The 26580-nt window shown below is 34.9% G+C and overlaps 3 protein-coding genes across 23 annotated transcripts in view; 2 read left to right on the top strand and 1 right to left on the bottom strand.

Annotated features, from left to right (window-relative positions):
- Positions 1–26580, bottom strand: part of LOC143903155 (uncharacterized) — a 368826-nt gene that overhangs the window by 270872 nt on the left and 71374 nt on the right. The window lies entirely within an intron of this gene.
- LOC143903171 (uncharacterized) overlaps positions 1–26580 on the top strand; it is a 188981-nt gene that overhangs the window by 65758 nt on the left and 96643 nt on the right. The window lies entirely within an intron of this gene.
- LOC143903169 (uncharacterized) lies at positions 16578–20842 on the top strand. Of its 2 annotated transcripts, XM_077416635.1 has the most exons (5): positions 16578–16909; positions 17032–17171; positions 17450–17722; positions 17856–18005; positions 18149–20842. In XM_077416635.1, exons 3-5 carry the CDS (start codon positions 17518–17520, stop codon positions 18211–18213), a joined length of 420 nt encoding a protein of 139 aa, XP_077272761.1. In that variant the 5' UTR covers positions 16578–16909; positions 17032–17171; positions 17450–17517; the 3' UTR covers positions 18214–20842. The 2 variants fall into 2 exon arrangements, with proteins under 2 accessions (XP_077272761.1, XP_077272762.1); XM_077416636.1 differs by lacking the exons at positions 16578–16909; positions 17032–17171 and having other exon boundaries at positions 17341–17722.

Raw genomic sequence — 26580 nt, forward strand, 5'->3', positions numbered from 1 at the left:
TGTCGGGAGATGAACGACTGCGCGATAAAGTTACCGAGCGATAACGATAAGTGGTTGGCCTTTAAGAATCACAGCATGCGTGCATAAGATCCAAATAACACAAGATGTACACCTTGTCCGAAACGAAAATAGCTCTAAGTCTGTACGACGATAAGCGATACACTATACCCGGTTCTACCGAGACGCTGCCATGGGGGCATTATAAAATGCCATCGTAAATATATATTGTAATTACATTTAGATATGCATGAAAATAAATGACTCATTTTTGTATGTATAATATGTATTTATATTGTAATTAATTTTTACAATACATTATTCATGTATATTTATGAATTATGTGAATTATCAAATCCTAACCACTTTACATAAACCTCATCCCCCCCTTTTACGCAAAACTTTTTCAACGAGATACACGTCGGGATTAGCAACGCGATGTAACTCGTATTCGTAGAAGCCGCCGGCGACGGGTTTTTTGCAGGAATCTTCCAATAGATACGTCACGGAATTAGTTTTCTGCACTTTGACGATTCTAAACACCTCCGTGGTCCAATTTGGTGTGTGTATTCTTTCTTGAAGATTGTCTTGAATTTACTCACGCGTACCGAGTCGCCCACTTTGAATTGCGAGGGAGCAGCGATCTTTACATGGCTGTACACCGTTGTTAGGAGCTTGTCGGCGATCGCGGGGGGTAGTCGCCGGTGAAATACCACTACTTTCATCGTTTCCTTACTTACTTGGTTAGGCGGAGCGCGTGCCCCGAGGGCTTCGTGCCCCAGCGGTCACGGTGTTCTAGAGCCAAGTGTGTCAGAGTGGCGTGAGGCCTCACGGCCGATCGCCGTTAACACTCCCGCGTGATCCGATTCGAGGACACTGCCAGGCGGAAAGTTTGACTGGGGCGGTACATCTGTCAAAGAATAACGAACAACCAGTTTTTCTCAGTTAAAGTCAGTTAAAACTGGTCAGTTAAAACCGCGAAGCCTTACGCCACTCTGACACGCTTGGCTCTAGAACCAAACCCATATTTAACAACATACTCAACTATATTCATTGGTTTCATACAGCATTATACAAATACTTGATATCGGGTATATACATGCATGCACAATCACGTTCAACATTACACACGATATTGTTCAGCGTGTGATCGAGTCACTTGCGAGAAACAGCACAATGAGTAAGTACCGCTAATTTTTGTATATACTTGTGCAAAAAAAAAACTTTTATAAACAATTGTATTTTTCAGTTTTGATAAACCCCGCTACACGCCTCGTATTTTGGGAAAGAAATTTGCCTTGACATCGACCGCATATAAATTTTTGGATGTTGGAATCAACGCTGGACCTATGTCCTCTGTGGATATACTTATTGGCGATAACCGAAACAATCGGATAATTCTGCCTCATGCAACGTGGGTGACATTCATCAAAAAACGTGCAGGTATTCAGTGACTCGTGCAGTCGCCGGCACCATCATCGCTAGTGTTTCGAGATTTGGAACTCGTTAAAATACGCGACGCAGATATTGTAAAATTGACGTCGTGCGGCACCAGCTTGTACATAAAACCGTCAACCGTACTCTTCCTGTTCAAACTAGAACATTGCGTCGAGAATGTGTATTTTCAACTATGCCAAAGTGTTCATGGCGTAAGTGAAAAATTTTAACAATTTGTTACCATTTTACGCCCAAATTGTATCACCGATAAGTGTAATGCAGTTAGAATCTTGCGTGAATTTTACGATAACAATTCAATTATTGATTGTGAACTGTTCGGCGTATGCTGCAAATAATATTATACACGATGTATTACATGAGAAATAAATGTATATTAAAATGCATATCACTGTATCTAAAATTATCTTTCCTTCTATCTACCGTTCCCTTGTCCACCGTCAGCGGTTTAGAATTACAGAGCGATAACTCTCGATAAGAATGCGCGTGCCGCACTCGTCGCGCGATCATTAAACGTTTAACTTAACGTGAAACGTTTAACGTGAAACTTTATATAAAATCTGAATTTTATCCGTACGATGATATGAATCTGGATTTTGGCAAAAATCAATACGCTGTCCTTTTCGATATATATGCGCGTTTTTGTAAAGCTTTTTACGATTAAGACTGCTTCGATACGCTTTGCACTGTGGTTACATTCCTGACAAAAGGACCTTTTGTAGTCATTGATTGCTCGCGACAAAACGAATCTGTCAAGAGCGCCATTGCACTGAGGATGTGCGAATAGAATTTGACTGCAAAGAGAATGTACCGGCAAATACTACCGCCTATTGTCTCATCTTGCATGATCGCGTAATCGAGCGAAACATCTAATTACATCGGCCGTTCTTGGAGAGGGCGACGAGATATCGACTCTTGTGTACGTCAAGGAATGCCAAAAACGAGAATGGCTGGTGGATCTGCTTGAGAATAAAGCAAGAAAACATCTAAAAATTGAGACTTTGGATGCAGATTACTAAGATATCGAATCTTTAAATAATCTAGATGTTACTAATACTGTAAGGTGCGATCTGTAAAGTGTTAAGAATTGCGCATTACGAAATGTATTAAAAATATTTAACTGGTGGTCGCGACACCAGAAAAATTATGATTTTTGAAATAAACTGTATATGTATATATAAATGTTTTATTTCCTTTTCCCACATACTTTGTAGTATAATATAGATGTTTTAGATGTTCAAGAGCTGTTTTTTAGTTGTTTTTAGTTGTTTGATAGCTGTTTAAAAACTGTTTTTAGCTGTTTAAAAGAAGTTTGATAGCGGTTCAATAGCATTTATTCAGATCGCAGTTATACAGATAGCTGTTTTTAGTTGTTTAAAAGAAGTTTGATAGCGGTTTAATAGCAGTTATACAGATCGCAGTTATACAAATAGCTGTTTTAGTTGTTTGATAGCGGTTCAATAGCTGTTTGATAGCCGTTTGATAGCTGTTTTTAGCTGTTTCATAGCTGTTTAATAGCTGTTTCATAGCGGTTCAAGAGCTGTTTCATAGCTGTTTTTAGCTGTTTCAAAGCTGTTTGATAGCTGTTTCATAGCGGTTCAAGAGCTGTTTCATAGCTGTTTTTAGCTGTTTCATAGCTGTTTGATAGCTGTTTTTAGCTGTTTCATAGCGGTTCAATAGCTGTTTGATATCTGTTTCATAGCGGTTCAATAGCTGTTTGATAGCTGTTCAATAGCAGTTATACAGATTAAACCACTGAAAGTTAATGGTGCGATATCATGAACATACGTGTCTCGCGGTGACTTCATTGCACACGTGCAAAACTGTACGTCGTAGATTTTTTGCAAGGCGCATCCGTACGGATGCTGAAATCATTGTGAAATTAGATGTGTTAAACAAACGCTGTGACAATAGTGAGATATAGAAGGATGAATTTGAGGGTACGCTCAGTAGTTGTGGACTAAAAGTAAGAGTCGGTTGGCGTGCTTGATCGTGCGGCTTATACAGACAATTGGTTCGTCCTGGCCATCTTAATGCTACTGTTTATCAAAGCCCATCGAATTTAACGTGATATGAGCGAGTATGCAGAACTTTGCAAACCAGTGTTCTATCCTGAAGGGAAACCGATCGTGAAAATCAACGATCCGTTCGTGAGGAATGGGGATCCGCGGACCGTCGATGTAACGAAATATCAGATCCGTCGGGAAATCGGAATCGCCGATCTCCGATCGCATCGGAAGTTTCTCGAATTTTATGAATGTCGTGAAATACTAATGTGGCGGGATTTTGATGGTCATGAAATGTTTAAAAGAGACATTGTATGAAACGAAGAGAGAGGCCGCATATATATGCGTTTGTAGATTTTTTCCTGGGAAGCATCCGTCGCGAAATCGGAATCGCCGATCGCCAATCGAACTGGATGTTTCTTTATTATCAAATATATTGGAAAAGAATAGAGGACGGTCGAGAAGACGGTAGAAAATATAACGTCTAATTGATTTAAGACGCGTTAGTGCAACACCGCGGTTTCATTATTAAAGTAAAAAATGGATTTCGAAAAATTGCAGTTTGAAGGACATGAAATGGAAGTTGAAGCAAACGATGAAGAAATGGAAGTGCTTGAAGAAATGGTCATTGGTAAATAGTCAAGAAATGGTAAATGAACTGGAACATGAACAAGAACATGAACAAGAAATTGTTGATGATGATGCAATTTTGTCAAACGATTTGTGTTACGACAGTGAAAGGTTTGAGGATGTTTCGGAAGTAATTTTCCGAGTATTAAACCAGGCTGAAGTGAATGCCTTAGATAAATTGAAAAAAATGTGTTGCACATACTTTTATTTTACTTCTGGTAATGTAAAATTTTGTGCACCGTGTACTGTGAGATTACGTGGATTATTCTCAATGTTGCACGCTGAGCGAAAACATGACACCCGCGCCTATATACTGATCGAGAGTTTATTCTATGCGTCGTGTGGAAGCCCACTACATCAAATAATACTGTGTAATCTCTGTTCAGTTTGCACTGTTTGTGATTGATAGTGCTACGTGGCAAATACATGGTGTCCGAAGGCTGTCTGTATTGCATATCAATAAAACTGCAGTTTATGCTTACAGCTTCTTTCATGTGTTGCTTCTTTCTAACTTATCTGTGTTCAAAACTCTAAATATTTTGTATAAAATCATTGTTGTGTTGCAAATTGCCGAAGATGTCTGACTCAATAGCCAGAGGCTTCAGGTTGAAATCAAGCGGTGGTAAGCAAATTTTCTATTTGTAGTTTTCGCATAATTTTTGAACGAGAACGCGCGAGGGAAAGAGATAACGCGAGCGTGCCGTGTGACGTCACGCGGCCCGGCGCGGCCGTTGCACGCAGACTCCGCGGCGCGGCGAAACGCGAACGCGGGTCCCCTTGCCCCGCGGCACCCGAAAACGCGAACGCTCCGCGGCGCGGCGAAAACGCGGACCCCCTCGCCCCGCGGCATCGGAAAACGCGGACCCTTTCGCCCCGCGGCGCCAAAAAACGCGGTTCCCCCTCCCCCTCCCACGTAACGCCTGAAACACGCGGTTCCCCCCTTCCCCTCCCCACGGTTCCCCCCCGCCCGCGGTCCCCCCCCCCTCACCCCCCTCAGATCCCCTAGTTAGAACAAACGTAGTTTACCTACTAAATTATATTAATATATTGTATATTTATTCAAAAAAACGAAAAAATGAGAATGTCTATAATGTCTTTTAAAAATTATTATCGTTTTTTGTTACTAATCTTTGCATACTATTTTCTATATTAATTTCTATTAATACATTTAAAACGTACAGTGAATTCTTAGTGAATCAAGAGACACGGTAGTGTCTCGCGCCAAGTACACGCGGAGCGAGACCGACCGTGAATCTTTTACGCGACGCGACAGGTTGCGAGTACTCGAGATGTTGAGATCTCGATAACGAGTGAACGGATCAAGTTCTAAGTAGGCTTGATCGATAGCTTGGGGTCCAATTAGGGGGGGGTTTCTCTCATAATATTCCGCTACGTGCACTACGAGCGGAGATATTGCGACGCAAAGTCCAAATGTAAAAATTTATTTTTAAGATACGTCGTCATCGTCGTCTACGTCGACCGCTCTTTATAACATACATGTAACAAACAAAGAACGTCACTTTCATTTTTTCGACACTGGCGGCGCAGGTATCGCCAATTTCGATATCGCGCGCGTATTTCGAAATTAGGTCGATAGACTTATCGGTCAGGAGGAAGACTTCTATTTAGGTAAATTAGGTATATATATAATAAATATTGAGTCAACGGAAAAGAAGGTTCTCTAAGCTTGGCAGAAAGTGCCGCTAGGGAATTTTTAAGTCGATTCTTATGAATCAAGCTTGAATTTGATGTCTATGTATCCCAGGTTGCCGATGACGAAGTCCAGATAGTGCGCTTTATAGTTTTCGGTGTCCAGGTGTAATGATACGTTGAATTCGATGTCTACGTGTCCAGGTTGCCGATGACGAGGTCCACATAGTGCGCTCCGTAGTTTTCGGTGTCTACGTGTATTAATATTTTGAATTCGATGTCCACGTATACCAGGTTGCCGATGACGGGATCCAGATAGTGCGCTTCATAGTTTCCGGTGTCCAGGTGTAATAATACGTTGAATGCGATGTTTAGGTGTCCCACGTTGCCAATGACGATGTCTAGATAGTGAGCTCCGTAGTTTTCGGTGTCTACGTGTATTAATACCTTAAATTCGATGTTTAGGTGTCCCAGGTTGCCGATGACAAGATCCACATAGCGCACTCCGTAGTTTTCGGTGTTTAGGTGTAATAATACCTCGAATTCGATGTTTACGTGTTCCAGGTTGCCGATGACGAGGTCCACATAGTGCGCTTCATAGTTTTTGGTGTCTAGGTGTATTAATAACTTTAAATTTGAATGGGTGCGTTCAGCCGATACTTCACTAGCCTAGCAATCGTGAGCAGTCGCTCGTTTTTGCTTGTTTCCTCTCCTTTTAATCCATTGGGTCAAAAGAGAGAAAACGAGCGAAAACGAGCGACTGCTCACGATTGCTAAGCTAGCGGAGTATCGGCTGAACGCACCCAATGTAGGACACGTAGATATCGAATTCGAGGTATTAATAACATGTAGACACCGAAAACTACGAAACGCACTATGTGGACCTCGTCATCGGCAACTTGGAACACGTGGCCATCAAATTCAAGGTATTAATACATCTGGACACCGAAAACTATAGAGCGCACTATGTGGACCTCGTCATCGGCAACCTGGGACACCTAGACATTGAATTCAAGCTTGATTCATAAGAATCTACTTAAAAATTCCCTAGCGGCAGAATTAAAATTATGTCATAACATAATAAAAATCGCTGAATTAAAATTATGTCTAGACATAATAAAAATTGGATGAATTGAAATTATGTCTGACGTAAAAATATTTCCGCATTTTTATTATGTGTATACACATATTTTTAATTTATACATTTTTCATTATATGTACACATAATTTGTTTTCAAATAAACGTAAAACGTATTTGTTATAATATCCATTATTGAAAATCGATTTGCGCGACAAAAGCTTTTGCATATCATCATTAATTATGTTATTATTTATTATATATATTTCTATCCATATATATATATATATATATATATATATATATTTTTTTTTCAGTATTATTGTTACATTAGAAAAATTATTGGCATTTAGGATACTAATCTTTTTCCGTTAGTTTGTAAGTTTCATGATTAAAAAGATCATGTCGTATTATTATTAACGTATACCTAAGATTTATATATAGAATCGTTATTAATTTTATTATATATCTCAATTGCGCAAATCTCAAATATGTTTTGTAAAAATTATGCATAATATTCCTATGCAAGGATATTTGTTTAATTATTTCTTCCTATTGCATTTAAGTATAGAAAAATATACTGAGCAGGCAATTAAATATTTATGATTCAATTTGCGTCTGTCTCTTTGTTGACTGACAAAGTTATATACTTTTAAATCTTTTTTTTTCTGAAATTCAATCAATTGAATAGTAAAAACCACGTTATCATATTATATATTTTTGGTACGTAGTGTGCAAATGTATTTTGAAATGATGATTATATATTTTCTACTGAATTATTTACACACACGTGCGGTTTTAGAGAATCATTTTTCGCCAACTTAAATATGTTCCTACTCAACTGTCAAAATATGAAAGATAATTTTATCTAGTTGTGACATTCGCTCGAATTCCCAAAATAATTTTCAAGGATGTGAGTACGAATAAATATATATATATATATATATATATATATATCGTATTATTTAATATTTATAATTAATAGAAAATTATAAACAATGCGTTATGTATGAGAAATTTAACAGAATTGCTTTTATCAAATAGAATTAATTTGCGATTAGTTGAAGGAAATAAAAGAATAAACAAATCAGGTAAATTTAAGACACGTATTACAGGTGTTCATCTGTAATTATCAAAAATATCGATACCTGAAGATATCGGTACATATACAGTTGCGAACAACATTCAGTAAGACACGCAAATAAAAATAAATAAAGAATTTTACAGTTAACGACTTATTAACATTAATCATGCTTTATTGCGATTATGTTTTATGTTAAAATTGAAAAATATATACAAGGTGTACAACTAAAAGGTTACAGATTATCATTTTAAAAAAACTAAGCAAAATATTAAATTGTTGTTTTCTTTAGAAATAATAGCCCGTAACACTTTTAGCTTCATACCTTGTATTATAGACTGTTTATAAGATTATAAGATATATTGTTTATAAGATTAAGATGCGTAACACTACAAAAAGGCGTGATATCCGTACAAAATTACCTTTAAAAAAAAAAGGTAAAAAAGGGCGCAAAGTACACGCATAGTAGTGTATATGTATTATGTTGTTACCCTGTTATGTTGTTACCTCGAAAAAAAGAAAGTGGTAGTATTATACCTCCAAATAGCTTTACCCTGTACATACTGTTTATAAAATGCGTAATACTACAAAAAGGCGTGATATCCGTACAAAATTACCTTTTTTAAAAAAAGGTAAAAAAAGCGCCAAGTACACGTATAGTAGTGTATATGTTGTTACCTAAAAAAAAAAGAAAGTGGTAATATTATACCTCGAAAAAACCTAAGTAACAAGTGGTAAATCTTTATATCTCGAAAAATCTCGAAAAAATCTAAGCAGTACTATCTTTATTTCCGAAAAATTATAACCCAAGTGATACACGTCACAAAATTATGTTACCTTATCAAAAAGAAGAGTCGCGCTTCAAGTGATCTATTACAATTAAAAAAAAAATGATATCTCTTTAAATTAGAGTGCCAATTACAGAGAGAACATGTATATTGCCTCAAAAAATAATTGTTGCACTACTTTGAAAAATCTTTACATTATGTCAATTAGAAAAGAATGTATGATAACAATTTTATAAAATTAAAAAATTTTATTTAAATTTAACAAGGGAATACAAGATATTTAAATACAAAGTTTACATGTGTATTTTTTAATGGTCACAAAGAATTACAGAGGTAACAGTACAAAATACAAATATTTTATTAAAATATTTAATCCAACGAGGGAATACAATTTGTATTTAAATATAAAGTTTACATATGTATTTTTTAATAAGAATAAAAGATTTAATCACAAAGAATTACAGAGGTAACAGTACAAAATAAAAAATTTTATTAAAATACATAAATTTTTCTTGTAAAAAAACTTGGAGCTGTTAGACCTCGAAATTTTAAATAAATAAATAAACTTATTCTATACTTAATTATAAGCCGCATTATCCGCCGTCCGCGTCGTCACGCACACCCGTATCATTCACTCCCACATCCACGCTGATAATCATTTAATATTACTCCCATCGCATTCTTCTCTGAATTATATTTATTTATTGTTGTCCTTATTTATTTAAAATTTCGAGGTCTAACAGCGCCAATTTTTTTTACAAGAAAAATTTATGTATTTTAATAAAATATTTTTATTTTGTACTGTTACCTCTGTAATTCTTTGTGATTAAATCTTTTAATCTATTAAAAAATACATATATAAACTTTATATTTAAATACAAATTGTATTCCCTCGTTGGATTAAATATTTTAATAAAATATTTGTATTTTGTACTGTTACCTCTGTAATTCTTTGTGACCATTAAAAAATACACATGTAAACTTTGTATTTAAATATCTTGTATTCCCTTGTTAAATTTAAATAAAATTTGTTAATCTTATAAAATTGTTATCATACATTCTTTTCTAATTGACACAATGTAAAGATTTTGCAAAGTAGTGCAACAATTATTTTTTGAGGCAATATATACATATTCTCTCTGTAATTGGCGCTCTAATTTAAAGAGATATCATTTTTTTTTTTAATTGTAATAGATCACTTGAAACGCGACTCTTCTTTTTGATAAGGTAACATAATTTTGTGACGTGTATCACTTGGGTTATAATTTTTCGGAAATAAAGATACTACTGCTTAGATTTTTTCAAAATTTTTTGAGATATAAAGATCTACCACTTGTTACTTAGGTTTTTTCGAGGTATAGTACTACCACTTTCTTTTTTTTTTAGGTAACAACATATGCACTACTATACGTGTATTTGGCGCCTTTTTTACCTTTTTTTAAAAATGGTAATTTTGTACGGTTATTATGTACCAAAAAAACAATAATTTTATAGAATTTTTAATAGTCTAAAAACGAGGCGTTTTTGAGACATTTTGTTCATATGAACTTTTCTTCATAAAATTATTTCAAAAATTAACTTTTGAAGTATTGGACAGTACTAAAAAACACTTTATGTACATGTGTATAATGATCAGTTATAGAAAAAGTTTGCAAGTTATCCCTCAAAATACAAATATAAAATATCTGACGCTTATTATGTAAGCAACTATAATATTTGCGATAGTTAAATCAAATATTGTAATCAAAATTGGTTAAAAACTCATATCAAAATTGTTTCATTGATTATTGATAAGAATAATTTTCCCACAGATTCGGGACTTGTTCAGCTTAACTTTGTCCTCTCGAAGATAATGATTAGTGCGTTATAAAGATGAAAGCTATTAGCATAAATAAAAGCTATATTACTTATGTTAAATCTTTTTATGCTACTATTATCATATTTATCTCTGTCTCTCTCTTTCTCTCGCTTTTCTTTGAAAATTACATATACAGAGTGTCCCATTTTAATGTACTCACCCTAAAAACTTTTTTTATTTTTAATTGTAGAAAAAATTGCTTTAGTCAAAAGTTTTTTGATTTGAAAGGAGGTATGCACATGATTCCAATGTGAGTCATGTTGTAGATGTTGTCGTTTTCAAGAAATTTGAAAGGTGACTAATTTCTTAAATAGAACTTGATTTTTTTCGCGAGATAAAAGTTATAGATTTTGTCGAGATGATTTTAAAACACTATAACAAAGCTCTCTTTCATTAAGAATTTCTTGAAATATTTTAAATTTTGTTGTAATATTTTTTATTTAAAATATGAAATATTTCGTAAAATATTTGTGGTTCGATGACTTTACGTTTATACTTTTACGTATAATAATGAAAGGAAACGATTGTTGTAAAAAAAAGCGGAAAAAATTATTATAAAAAATTCGATTACATTTTGTAAACGTATTTAATTTTGCAAAACTGCAAATGTAAAAATTAATATTATTATTCAATTTTTTTCATTATTCTATGTATAAAAGTATCAAAGTAAAGTCATCGAAAATTGAGTACTTTACGAGATATTTCATATTTTATATTAAAAGTATTACGATAAAATTTAAAATATCTCAGGAAATTCTTAAAAGAAAGAGAGCTTTATTATAAGGTTTTGAAAACGTCTCGACGAGATCTACAACTTTTGTTTTAAAGAGAAAGTTATGTTTTATTTAAGAAATTAGTCGCCTTTAAAATTTCTTGAAAACGATGACATTTGCGACATAACTCATATCGGAATCATGTATCCCCCTTCAAACCAAACAACTTTTATCTGAAGTATTTTTTTCTACAACTAAAAAGAAAAATGTTTTTAGGGTGGGTACATTAAAATGAGACACCCTATATATATGCAAATTAACAATATCAAAATGTTTAATGGTTTAGAGAATCTGAAGTTATAGGAAGTTGTTGCGAATGCAGAAATAGTCTGATGCTTGGCAACGACCTTGCCTTATTCTGAACGAATGTCTTCGGCAGCTTGTATTATCCTGTGGCATCTTGTTTACATTCGACACTAACAATAAATCCACTTCTTCCCCTTTCTCCTCTCCTTTCTTCTGTACTTTCTCTCTCTCTCTCTCTCTCTCTCTCTCTCTCTCTCTTTCTCTCTCTCTCTCTCCCCCTCTCTCTCTTTCTCTCACTCACTTCCTGTCTTTTTGTATTTGTGTAGACTTATTACTGCGATGATAGCTCGTTTCACTCCATGCACACAGCTGCATCATGTAAAATTCCTTTCCCTCATTTTTTTATTTTGAACATGATGGCTACGTCATGTATTTGTATCAGTAAAACTAGTTGTCTTCCGGAATATCACGTCGATTATACTTTTAATGCTTGCAATTATATCGCCTGGAAAACTTCTTTTTACATGAATGTAATAGGCATTTCTGCTTTTACGAGTCACGTTAATTTGGAAATTATCACATAATATTGAGAACAACAGAAATAATTAATAGAAATAAAATTGTTTGTTCCGCCAATAATGATTAAACCAGAAAAGTTTATTATTCTCGACTACAATTGGCAATACGTATATTAAAACGTTACGACGACGTTTCGATCCTTAGGATTAGGTCCTTCTCAAGCAATCTAAATAACAAACAATTCAGTGTAACAATAAATTGGTTGACGAGATTAAAATTAATAGTCAAGAAAAAATATTATAAAAACGATACCTGGTAAACTAATTTTTGTTACAAACTTAAACATCTATATTTACGAAGATTTTATCCGAAATGTGGTTCCACCTTTCTTGGTGGAAGAGACTCTATACGTTGCGTATATAAGGCTGTGCACAAATCATACGGCTTATATAACAGGATCATATTTCATCCTTTGCTATGTGTTATACATTATTACGACTCCCTCCACCAGTTAGTTACGTCGCATTGCGTTTTCTTCCGCGTTGCATATATTAAAGTTCATTCAGTCGATTAAACATTCCAATTTTAATTTTATTTTAAGCATAAGAATCTTACGTTATATAAAACTTGAATCTTACTTTTCTCAAAACAAACTTTTATAAAACGAGATTTTCTATTGCCAATCTATGTGTCTCGTTTACAAGGATCTAACTCTTTTCTTAATAAGAAAATTTGTTTTACAAAATTGAAGCTTATACCAAATATGCTATGCAAAATTTTGGTAATAATTACCGAAACTTTTGTATGCAAATAGAGTGAGTTAAACTGAGTAGAAAAATCTTCTACCATTTTGCAAAATTTGCAACACTTGCGAATGGGACGTCCGTCTCTTCTCGTCGCGCGCCGCGCTTCTACTCGAGTAGATTGGCCAATCTTTTTAAATTGATTTCTTAGTAAGTATTGCGAATTTCGCAAAATAATAGAAGACTTTTTTATTCGGTTTAACTCACTCTACTTGCATACAAGAGGTTCGGCGATTATTACCGGACACTCTGTATATGATAATTTAAAATGCTTACAAAAGTGCTAGTCAATGCTGAGACTCACTCTTGTAATAAATTGCCAACAACTGATACTTTGAGCAATCGAGAAAGTCGTAATCATTCAGTTTTTAAAAATTATAATCTTATCAGAAATTAGGCGATCAATCAAAGTTGCGAGAAACTGACTTTTTCAAATCATAATTAAAATTAGAAAAGAATTTATTTAGAAAAGAGCTTATTTAGAGCATTGATTGAAATGTATGTCAATTATATGAGAAAAAAAGAATAAAGAAAATATAATTCAAATATTTTAATTCAATGAATTTAGTGAAAAAAAGAAACAAAGATTTAACCTTATGACTTCAAAACTCTACAAACTTTCTTCTCATATTTTCTTTGTCATTGTTCCATTGAATTATCACGTCTAACAGTAAAACAAGAGATGAAAATTTTACTTTAAATTGTATGTTAAAACATTAACTGTAAGCTTTCATATTGTTTATGGGATAAATATTGACAAAAGGGGACTCAGCTCCTGAGTAACCTTCAGAAGGTTTGAGCCGTCACTCGTTCTTTATTAAAAAATTATTAACAAAAAAAGTTTGAAAAATATAGCAGTTATTTTGAGTATTAAAAGACATAAACGACTAATATGTATGTGGAAATAGTATATGTATGAACAAAGGAAAGTCATTTAAAGCAATGAATCGTTAATATATTGAACAGTTTTTTTGTTAAAGCAGATAATAGTTGGCATAGAAAAGTATATACATACAATTTTATGTGTTAGGAAGCATGAATACAAAGTATTTTCTGCTTTAACCATAATTGTATGATTATAATTGTAAATATTATTTATTTAATTTATTGAATGCGTGGGGGGAAGGGCGTACACCATAGACCCACGTATACAGATGAAGGGTGAACTATTGACTAATTGCTTAAGTCTATGATTATTTATTAAAATGACTGAGACATTTCTTGGCCAGTATCAAAAAATAATAAAATATATTTGAGCGACCCAACTGGCCAAAATTTCTCCTTTATAATACCTTACAACGTTTCGGCCAACTTATGTTATATTCCTCACTTGAAAAGGGCCAGATGTTGGCCAAAACGTTGTGAGATATTATAAAGGAGAAATTTTGACCAGTTGGGTCGCTCAAATATATTTTATTATTATTTATTAATCTACGAAAAAAACTGAATAAGGAAATCTTCAATATATATTTTTGATAAAAGACTGTAGATATAATTTATATTATTATTGGTATAATTTAATATTAAAATATAAAAAGTATTTCTCTCTTCCTTCTCTTACTCCTTCCGTATAACCTTCTTTCTCTTTCTTCTCTATCCTCATAATTAATAATACGGTTTTCTATCTCTTTTATTTTTCTATTTAATTTTTAATTTACCTAAGGGCTTCTGTACAATCAAAAATATATAAGAAACAAGGAACAGATATTAACAATTATGAATGAGAAATCAGGAATAAAGCTGATGTAGCATTGGGGTACACGGCTTCCGATAGATTAAAAATTTATTGCCTGTGTTATACCCCGTTTCTGTTGCTTCTGTTTTTCATCGTGCATCCAGATTTATTCTTGATTCCTTAAGGCCCTTGTACAATAGGCAATAGCGATAGCAATAGCGACAAAGTTTGCCGCTGTCGCTATCGCTATCGCTATCGCCTATTGTGTAAGGGGCTTTAGTCCTAATCGCTATAATATCTGTTCCTTGGTTTTTTATACGAGTATTTTTGATTGTGAGAGGGCCTTAAAAATACCTTAATGCTATCTTCAAGTAAATTAACTGATTGAATAATGTTGCAAATAATTGTGATTATTAGTATTATCTGTTTTTGTTGCGATACGAAATCGTATCATAAATATGCTGCACAATTTGCATTGTTTCGATATTGTTTAGTCGTTAACGATGCATTTAATTACCGATGGAGCGCATTTGGAAGTTGCCTACAGTAATAAATCGTCAACAGTAAGGAAGAAGCATGCTCTGTGTGAGTTAATCCACGTTACTGTGCGTGAACACGCAGCAAGCATAACGTGATACTGTTACGCGGGCAAGTCCCGCAGCTATACCAGCGCATATATTATATATCGAGTGCGCCGTAATAGCAGTGCCCGAACTTTTTCAATCATTGATTGTATCGTATACACAGTAGAATATATCCGTGAGAATTGTTATAATCGTATGATGATCGCTATAACGCAATCTTTCTCTCATCGTGAATCAACCAAGGACTCGTAAAATAATGTTTATGTGCTGCTCTCCCACATGCATTTACATTATCACATTGAAGTGCAAAAGAGAACGAGAGATAGAATGCGCAGTGACGAGGTGACTTTTTATTCTGAACATATTTATCTTGAGCATCAGAATAGACTAAAAGCAGAGACTGAAAGAAAGTTTCAGAAATAGGAGCATTAGCATTTGGTCATAATAACAAATTTTTTGTAATAGAATCGATTTTTTTCTTATACCTATATAACCAAGTTTTCTGTGTTATTCAGCAATTGATACTCCTTAAATTCTTCTCTTATGTTGTACTTTTACTTTATATATATTTACCGCTTAGAATCGATCACTACATTAAAATTAAGAAAAAACCAAATGAAAGAAGATACCATATGTACCCACGTATAAACTCACATTATAGTGAAATGATTGATTGATTATAATGTCATTATCGCTGTAAAATTATATTGATGTATATTTTTGTTTATCAACAGTACACATGTGTCATTAGAATAAGAGTATATAAATCGAGAAAAAACTTATTGAAAAGAAGTTGGTTAGAGATGCTGGATCAAGAGACACGGTAGTGTCTCGCGCCAAGTACACGCGTGACTCTTTTACGCGACGCGACGGGTTGCGAGTACCCGAGATGTTGAGATTTCGATAACGAGTGAACGGATCAAGTTCTAAGTAGGCTTGATCAATAGCTTGGGGTCCAATTAGGAGGGGGAGTTTCTCTCATAATATTTTGCTACGTGCCCTACGAGCGGAGATATTGCGACGCAAAGTCCAAATGAGAAAATTTATTTTTAAGATACTACTTCTAACGCCGACGTCTTATATGATGACGTCATAATCAGAAACGTTACTTTCACTTTTTCGACACTGGTGGCTAGCGGCGTTAGTATCGCAGTGCAGTGCAGTGCAGACAGTGCGTTCGTTTAGCGCGCTGTCAGTCAGTTCCTATTTATCCGTTAATCTATCTCGAGAGCACTCGAGAGACACGGTAAGTACGAAGTACGCGCGGAACGAGACCGACCGTGACTTTTTACGCGACGCGACGATTAATTACTATTATACTTATTTTATTTACTGTTTATTACTACGTTTACGTGAGTGTTTATATACATACAGGTTAACCTATTATATTATTTTTTATTTTTATATTGACGGCAAGGAGCTGATACTGAGATCAAGGAGCCTGTTCACTTCACACGAGGCGTTTCTGCCGCGCGATTGCGGCCGCGCGTTAATAACGTTTGCACGAGCCGCACGCTGTCCCGAGGTAATAAGGTGCGACAACGCACGCATACGCGCGTATGCGAAACAGCAGTAACACCGTAATCGTGCCGGCGATATACTAAATTGAATTGCTTCGTGCTTATCTGGAGATTTCGTATCCCTACATTGTGTTACCACCGCTGCCGGAGAAAAGAAGGTTCTCTACGCTTGGCAGAAAGTGACAACTAACACGTTCGATCCAGTTCGATCCCGACTTCGTTGATCGCAGAAGAGCTGGACTCGAGGTACGTTTCCGATTTACAATTATAATAGTATCGTGCGATGAATGTTGTACCCAATTATAACCTCAAATGAAGTTGTGCACGTTGTTAGTATTCTGATTATACAATACATTTTTACTTTGTAGAGGTATTATATGTATATTGACAGCAGAGAGCTGATACCGAGGAGATCAAGGAGCCTGTTTACAGGTATATATATATATATATTGACGGCAGAGAGCTGATGCCAAGGAGATCAATCCCGTTTACTTGCAAAGGAATTATCGTAAGTTATTTTATTATCGATTCAACTTATTTTTTATTCTTTTCCAGTTTTAATCTTTAACATCCAGCTGTATCAAAATAATTCGACTAATAATTTTTATACTATTGCAGTTATATACAAATATTAAATTACAGCACATTTTTTATCTTGACCATATTTTTCATAAATTTCAGTACTATTTTCTCATAACTTTTTTTTCACAACTTTACAAAACCACTTGCGGATGTCATATTGTAGCAGTATTATTTGATTTTTTCTAAGTGTAATCACGTTTGCAGAGTACAATGAGCCATGCACGAAAAATCAGGAATGCTCGCACGTGGAGGGTACTATCTGCACGGATAACATGACATGCGGATGCGCGGCTGAGACGGTGCTGAATATGGACGGCAAGAAGTGTTTGGCGGCCGCCAAAAAGATCCGGGACGAATGCACGGAGTCAATACAGTGCACGGCAACGTTCGAGTTTTCAACTTGCGTCGACAATATGTGCCAGTGCGAGCAGAATTTTCATTACGAACACGAGCTGACGAGATGTTTTTCCAACAAAGGTACTCGAGAGTTTTCAACTGATAGTTCTCCCGTAGAATCACGCGCCATGTTTTAAAAAATCCAATTCCAAAAATCTCTTTCTCCGCACCACGTTATAAGAGATAACAATTAATCGTTTTCATCGTTTTGCAGCGATCGGCGATGAGTGCGCGAACAATTACGAGTGTTACCAGGCCGAAGATTACGAGAACGATCCGTCGATTAAGTCTGTGACGTGTAACTCTAACACATGTACGTGCGCCGACAATTACATCTTAAGCGAGAACAAGTGCGTGAGCGCCGGTAAGTGAAAATCGATGTATAACACGCATCTCATCTAAAAAGAGGAAATTAATAATTATTTATATATATATAGAAGATGCATTTCGATTTTATTCGCTCTTACTCGCAAACTTGCTCTTACTGCATTTTTTACGTTTTTGCAGGTTCGTCCTTCGTTGCGTCCTTGTCAATAATCATCCTTGTAATAACGCTGACTTTCTTTTCATGAAGTGCAAAATACGATTTCTTCGAAGAGGCACACAAGTCGTTAATGGAGTTAAACTTTTAATGATTATAACATCGTGCATGCGCAAGAGAAATTTAATCTCAAGGAAGAAACGCAAGTAGGCCTGCCGTGGTTGAGAGGAGGCAATTCATTCTTGGATTATTATTTACTTACGGATTATAATTATTTATGTTATCATTTGCGAGACTTTTTTTAAGGATTTTTAAGAATTCCTAAGGAATGCCTGTGAATTTTTCACAGGTAATAATATCACCTTAACGCACACTAATCTTAGTCAAACGATACCTCGCAAATCAAGATGTATGGAATTCAGAGAACTTCCTATATATATATATATATATATATATATATATATATATGTGTGTGTGTGTGTGTGTGTGTATGCGTGTTTGTGGGATTGTGTGATAACAGAGTGAGAAAAAGAAATAGAAAAGAGAGAGCGAGATAAACCTTAGATAATCCAAGCTTTGATGATAGATTACATCAGCTTTATTGCGTATGTAGATTTGAATGATCGTACTTGCGTTTGATCCGTGATATACTTAAAATGTACAGTAATATATTTAAACGGTGTAGTCAAAACGATATGAATAATAACGAGGTCTCTTCAAGCGCAATGTAAAAATCGGCCATATTCATCACTTTTATTTTCGTCGTTAATCGCCAAGGTTGTAGTGCATTTCCCGTAACACCGGAATTGCGTAAAATCGGACGCGAAGAAAAAAAAAGCAGCGTGAAAACGAAACAATATCAAGCACCGTTGTAATTACGCAGCAAAATACTCGCGGCGAAGGCGGCGCCAGAGGCTCGAACTATATAGGCGTACCGACGTGTTTAAAGCCTTCTACTCGCGTGCATTTAATTAACGCGGTTATTAATATACGGATGCTGATCATGTGTTGCATACCGTTTCTTAGAGCGATGCAAACTGGATAGAATTTATGAGCGCAAAGAAAAGATTTAGTTTTTTGAAATCCTTAGTTTTTTATGCGTTCCCTTTTTATACGAAGCCACAGAAATACATCAAATAACTGTTTTTTTGTTCTACTTTTGCGATTGTTTAATGAAAAGTAAGATAAAACGAGCAATAATAACGATTCTCTCTTGCTTTTCAATACTTATTACTCCAAGATTATAAGTACTTATAGTTAAGTAGTGCGGTTTTAAAAGAACAAATGTCAAATTTTCAAAACGTATAATATATATACATATTGCATGTTGTATAAATTTTAATTTTTGTACATAAATAATATAGATAGCTTCGAAATTTTTACGTATGCCCTTTCAGAATCAAGTGAATCAATGTTAAACTTTAGTACTCCTCTGCGTTTATCTAGTTTATTATAGACATCCTTTTGTATGTACATACTATTTAAATGAAAATACCATTTCAATGAAGTTCACTGAGCTTTCATTAATAAATGTCAGTAAATATTTTATTATAAAACTACATATACATAATATTATATTTTATACGTTATATTGCAGCGATACGTTATATAATGCGCGGTATCTTAAATATTATACATTTCTCATACAAATAAAACAATTATGTAACGCGCGATTTTTTAAATACATTTTCCACATAAACAAAACAATTCTGTTAGTCTTTTATATTCGTACGAATCTTGTTCTTGTTCGAATAAATAGCCAATATCGTGTTTTATATCGTTAAATTTGCAGGATACGATAATTGTTAGTACAATTATTGTTAGTACGATTCCGTCTCTCTTTTACATTTATATTATTACTGTAATAAAATGTATAATATATATGGCAACATATTTTATTATAAAACCGTATACATAAAATATTATATTTTATACATTATATTGTAGTAATAGCATGTGGTTTCTTAATCCTACATTACTCGCGTGGTTTCTTTTAACATAATTATTCGCGTGGAGTATACTTTATATTCCAACGTTATATCTCAATTTTTATTGTTCTTTTTGATGATTTACTTACTAATTAAATAAAGATTGATATTATTTTATATGCCTTTTGGATAAAGATAAGCACAAAAGTTCTTCCTTAATTGTGAAAAAAAATTTATGCAGCATTCGAGCTATAAAAAAATTTTACTCTGTGAATTTAACAAATTTCTAAAGCTAAGGTGTATTTTACATTCCATACGAGTAACGTAGAACTACATATATCTCTAAATGGCGATTTTATTCTTTTTTCACATTTTCATTGTTCTTCAAATAAATAGCTTGCATCGTTAAGCATATTTTGTAGTTATGCTTAACAAAATATAAATATACATAATATAAATATACAATACATACCTCAAAAAAAAACAAAGTTGTATAGTATTATACCTCAAAATAACACCCTGTACATACTGTTTATAAAATGCGTAATACTACAAAAAGGCGTGATATCCGTACAAAATTACCTTTCTTAAAAAAAGGTAAAGAAACGCGCCAAGTACACGCATAGTAGTGTACATGTTGTTACCTCAAAAAAACAAACAGTGGTAGTATTATACCTTAAAAAAATCTAAGTAACAAGTGGTAGACGTAATCTTTGTATCTCGAAAAATCTCGAAAAAACCTAAGCAGTAGTATCTTTACCTAAAAAAAAAAAAAAAAAATGGTAGTATTATCATACCTCGAAAAAATCTAAGTAACAAATGGTAGACGTAATCTTTGTATCTCAAAAAATCTCGAAAAAACCTAAGCAGTAGTATCTTTATTTCAAAAAAATTATAACTCAAGTGATACACATCACAAAATTACGTTACCTTATCAAAAATGAGTCGTGCTTTAAGTGATCTATTACAATTACAAAGAAGAAATGATATCTCTTTTTAAATTACAGCGCCAACTACAGAGAGAACATACACTGAGATAAAAAATTTGTCAATTCCAAGAAATATTTAGTCCGATACGTTCAACTAAACATTTTAGTTAGCTAACTAAACATTAGTTGAATTAATTAATTCTTGATTAAAAATACGAAATAAATTGTTGAAACAATTAATATTTAGTTAACTAACTAAAATGTTTAGTTAAACATATCAAACTAAATATTTCTTGGGATTAACAATTTTTTTTCTCAGTGTATTTTTTAAGATACAAAGATTACGGTCTACCACTTGTTACTTAGGTTTTTTCGAGGTGAAAATTACAGAGGTAACAATACACAAAATAAAAATATTTTATTAAAATATTTAAACCCAACAAGGGAATACAAGGTATTTGAATACAAAGTTTATATATGTATTTTAAAAGATTTAATTGCATCGCAAAGAATTACAGAGATAACAGTACAACATTAAAATATTTTATTAAAATACATAAATTTTTCTTGTCAAAAAACTTGGCGCTGCTAGCTAGACCTCAAAATTAGGTCAGCGTGGTGTGTGTGTGTGTGTGTGTGTGTGTGTGTGTGTGTGTGTGTGTGCGTGCGCGCGCGCGCGCGCGCGGTGAATAATGCGGCTTATGATTAAGTATATAGGATAAGTTTAAATTTTAAAGCGATTAGAATTAAGTATAGAATAAGTATAGAGTATAAGTCATATTTACAATTGTAAAAGGTCTCTCTCTCTCCTCTCTCTCTCTCTCTCTCTTTCTGTCTCTGTCTCTCTGTCTCTCTGTCTCTCTGGCTCTCTGTCTCTCTCTGTCTCTCTGTCTCTCTGTCTCTCTGTCTCTCTGTCTCTCTGTCTCTCTGTCTCTCTCTCTCTCTCTCTCTCTCTCTCTCTCTCTCTCTCTCTCTCTCTCTCTCTCATTCTTTTATTGCTGGACATGATGTCATTACACTGTCTATGTTACTCAACTGTGATCCGATGACTGAGCGCTCTATATCACGGCGAAATTACAAAGGCATTGACTGTTTGGTGTTCTCTGAATATCTTGGATCCATCGCTAGCTCAGTGCGGTCTGAAATTGAGGAGGTTATTAATGACGCGAACGTTGACAGATTCTGTGAGGTGCTATCCAGTAACCTGCTAAGGGCACTGGATACATTTGCCCCGATTCGTGTATTTACAATCAGGAAGCCTCCAGTGCGGTGGCTCACCGATGATCTCAAGACCCGGATGCGTGTTTGCAGTCAATTATATAAGCAGGCAAAACGTTCTGGCAGTTTGTTTGGCTACAACACCTATAGATTTTTTCGCTACCAACTGAATGTCGACATTAAACGTGCCAAAAGCGAATTTCAATTTGATTCTTTCAAAAACATTACTGATCCAGCAAAACTTTGGAGAGAGTTGGCTCGCCTCGGTCTTGTGAAATCAACCTTGGTTTCTCCTCTACATTTTTTCACACCAGATCAATTAAATTCTTTTTACATTTCAGTGTCTGCTGATTTGTCACCTTGCTCATACACTGATTTTATTTTTGCTATAGACCAGGTAGTTTGTCCATCCCATCGTCCGGAGTTTGTTTTTTCTACTATAACGCCAGATAAGGTTCATAGACTCATTTCTGTGGGACCGCTTCATTCTTATGCGTCAGGGTCAGACGGCATACCTCTCTATATTTTACGAATTGCTTGGCCTACAATTTCATTGTGTCTAACTACCTTATTCAACCGTTCATTGAAAACTTCTTCATTTCCATCTCAGTGGAAGCGGGCACTTATCCGGACAAACTTTAGTAGTATGTTCTATGAGCAGAAATAAGAAAAAAATGTTATATAAACATAGGTACTAAAATGGTTTATTATATGTAAAAGTGTCGTTATATTCAATCCTTCAATTATAAACAGGCGGCGAGACAGCTCAACAGTTTTAACGTACCATCTATGATCTTGATCACATTGAATTTTCATATGTAAACGCATGTCTTGTTCACTATCATCAAAACGGAATTTATGTTCAACTCGACGTGTAAATTACATGATAGATGAATTTGTGTTATCGCGTCACGTCGCGAGAATGGCAATTACTTCGCTTATGAATACGACTTGTATAGAGCTTGGCTGACAGTAACATACTGTAGCATGGCCTTTCCTCCTAGGTAGATTGGTCAACCGCGCGAGTTACTGAACAATAAAAAAGAAAACGCGTCGACGACATTGCAAGGTTGGCGATTATTGCAATCGGGATGACGCAACGTGAGGACTGCGTTGCTTTGTCGCAAAAGGTTTTGTATTAAATTCCCTGTTCGCAGAATCAATTCTTTTACATAGTCAAAAATTACTCTTTTTGGGGGAAATATCTACTATGATTTTTTTTATAATAAAAAACTTGCAAATATTCCTCTTCATGATTCCTCTTGGTGAATTTTAATGAGCTTGAAATACATTGTAAAATGACGTAATAAGACCCGTAACGTATATTTTTTAATAAGTGCTTCCTTGTGAAAAGATATACGTCCTTTGAAAAACATCCTCTTGACTTTTATGTTTCTAACCATACACGGTTAAAAAAAAAACGGTAAGAAATATAGAAAAAATATTTTAAACAAAAATGTTATAGTTTCAAAAAAACTTTGTAAAAGTGTAGGGGAGACCGGAGCGGAGTCGTCACTAAATTATCGAAATCTGTATGTTGTGTGAACTCGTCATTAATATTGTAAACACTACTTATGGTGCCCATGGTGACCAACGGAGTTTAGTGAGATTATATGCTGTTGTGATTTTTATTAAGGCAAACGTGTTTTTGGAGGTCAAAAGTAAAATTTTTTACGCGTCGAAAATTTTAAATATTTTAAATATTATTATTTTTTTCCAAATCTCAATATAGTGATTTTGAAGAGTAATACATGCTGAACACGAATCCAGTGAAATTTGTTTATTTTCGTTGATTTCTAATATTTCATGAGCGATCAAACTTAAAATCTATGTCCGGGGCGAAGTCGTCACAAAGCCATATCATGGAGGCTTCGGGCGAAAATCAAAGTCAAAGAAGCACCAGTGGTCGGATTCCGGCGTGGACTTGAATAATATATGTTGCGTGTGCTCAGAGATGACAGAATAGAGCTGACGAGAAACAGTGCATTTCATGTGAGCGTAGAGTACATAAGTGTGTGCGCTTTTCTTGTAATTATTTTCCGTTATCGTGTTTTTAATTAATGTTTCTATTTTTCTATTAAAAAATAATTAATAAAATATATCCTATTATTTTTCATGATCGGAATTATAAATTTTCATTTAAAATTCAGTCTGAGAATCAAGTGACGACTCCGCCCCGGCAAATTTGACATTTCAATTTTTGCACCTTTGTCGTTTTCACTCTACACCATCAGATGAACAAAGCGACGTAGACCAAAAATGTCCTTATAAATTTTGTAGCCAAGGGTTCACTCTTTACAACGGTATACCACATTTTACTAAAATTATTTGTTTTGTTGTTAAAAATAGGGACCGAAAAAATAGTGAAAACTTCGCCTCTATTCTCCCCTATTTTAATTTTTGGCAAGAATGTTATTTCCAGGGCCTCTCAATTTGATAGATCTTTCGCTGAGAAAAAGAATGCCGCAAACCACAATGCGCTACAATGCATAGTTTTCGAGATACCAATTTATATAATCCGGCCATCACAAAGTATAATAATATACACAGAATTAGCAGTGAGAGAAAGAGAGAAAGAGAGAGAGAAAGAGAGAGAGAGAGAGAGAGAGAGAGAGAGAGAGAGAGAGAGAGAGAGAGAGATTGATTGATTGATTAATGGTCTTTATTATGCCATAGTCAATGACTTTAGGCAAAATGGCAATAACAAAAAGAAAAGAAACATATATATACAAAATAAAGTCAATGAGTAGACAAATAATAGTAACAGTTAAAAATAAAAACGAAAATAGAATTGATGAAAACAGTATTACTACAGCAGATGCACGCAAAGCTGAGGCTTGGTGCGCGGACTGCAAAGCAACGGAAAAAGAATTACAAATAGCAAAGTCGCTAGAATGGCTGTAAAGAACTAAGACCAGAAAATAGATAAAATTAACTGATAATAACTAATATGTAATAAGTTGACTTAACTAATTATGACTAATATATAATATGTTGACACTTTTAATGAGGCGATGAATAAGCAGAGAGGCTCACATCGGGATCATGAACAGAGCTAAGCTCACGCGAGAAAAGATGGTCGTATAACTTACGCTTGAAAATAGCGATGGTCGATGACGAAGTGACATGAATAGGAAGCGAGTTCCACAAGAAGATACCCGCGAGGTGAAAAGACCTGTGATACGCCTCTGTACGGTGGTTAGGAACGTGAAAAGAGTGCGGTAGCGCTAGACGTGACGAACGTCTGACGGAGGGATCAAAGCTAGTAAAAATTTCCGAGAGATAGCCAGGAGACATGCCGTGAGTAATCTTAAACATCTCGACACCAAGAAAGTACAGGCGTCGGTTTTTAACCGACAGCCAACCGAGACGATGACGGTAGGGGGTGATATGTACGTCACGCCTAAGATTGAAAATGAATCGAATAGCACAGTTTATAAGCCTCTGGAGCTTGGTGTTAAGCTCGTCTGATACATCGTTGTAAACAAGTGAGCAGTAATCCAAGAGGGGCCAAATCAAGGTAGTAGTGAGTTTGACACGCAGATTGTGTGATAGTGAGCTCCTGTGGAACTTCAATTTATACAGCGTAAAATGCACCCTCTTGGATATGTGCAAGACGTGACTTCTCCATGAAAGATCGGAGCTCATAATGATCCCCAGGTTTCGCGCCTCGGCGACGAATGGAATGGAAGTGCCGTTGACGGAAATGAGAGGAAGATCATTGATGTTTAAATGCCGGACTTGATGCCTGCTACCCAGAATCAAAACTTTTGATTTCGTAAGATTGAGAGTCAGGCCGTTGGCCGCGGCATACTCGGAGATGACTCCCACATCATGTGCCATAAGCTGCAAAACCGTGTTGAGATGGCTAAGGAGGCATCTGCGATAGATCTGTGTGTCATCAGCGAATATGATGCGCTCGGTGAACCTGAAAAAGGCGCCGATATCATTGATAAATAAAGAAAAGAGAAGAGGACCCAAAACGGATCCTTGAGGAACACCGGAAGTGACCGAGAGCCAATCGGAGAGCTGGCCGTCCAAGTCAACAACAGCTTGGAAGCGACCCGTGAGATAAGAGAAGATTAGTTTGAGAGCAAGATCGGAGAAACCTAATTTTCTAAGCTTGGTCAACAAAAAGAGATGACAGACAGTGTCGAAGGCCTTGCTAAAGTCAAAGAAAACGAGAATCAACACTTCACCCACATCAACACCGCGTTTGATATCGTAAAGCAGTCGCAACAGAGCGGACTGGGTAGAAAAACCTCTACGGTACCCCGACTGCCGATTGTCAAGAAGATGGTGAGAGTTGAAAAAGTCAGTAGTTTGAATGTGCAAGACTCTTTCGAATAACTTGGAGAGCTCACACAGATTAGCAATGGGCCT

The sequence above is a fragment of the Temnothorax americanus genome, unplaced genomic scaffold (genome assembly GCF_048541705.1).
Source record: "Temnothorax americanus isolate GAGA-0224 unplaced genomic scaffold, ASM4854170v1 Scaffold44, whole genome shotgun sequence".
Taxonomy (NCBI): domain Eukaryota; kingdom Metazoa; phylum Arthropoda; class Insecta; order Hymenoptera; family Formicidae; genus Temnothorax; species Temnothorax americanus.

Coding starts and splice junctions, on each gene's coding strand:
- LOC143903169 (XM_077416635.1), top strand. CDS start 17,518: ATGACATGCGGATGCGCGGCTGAGACGGTGCTGAATATGGACGGCAAG. Junction 17,723..17,855: donor GAGATGTTTTTCCAACAAAG/GTACTCGAGAGT, acceptor ATCGTTTTGCAG/CGATCGGCGATGAGTGCGCG. Junction 18,006..18,148: donor GAACAAGTGCGTGAGCGCCG/GTAAGTGAAAAT, acceptor ACGTTTTTGCAG/GTTCGTCCTTCGTTGCGTCC.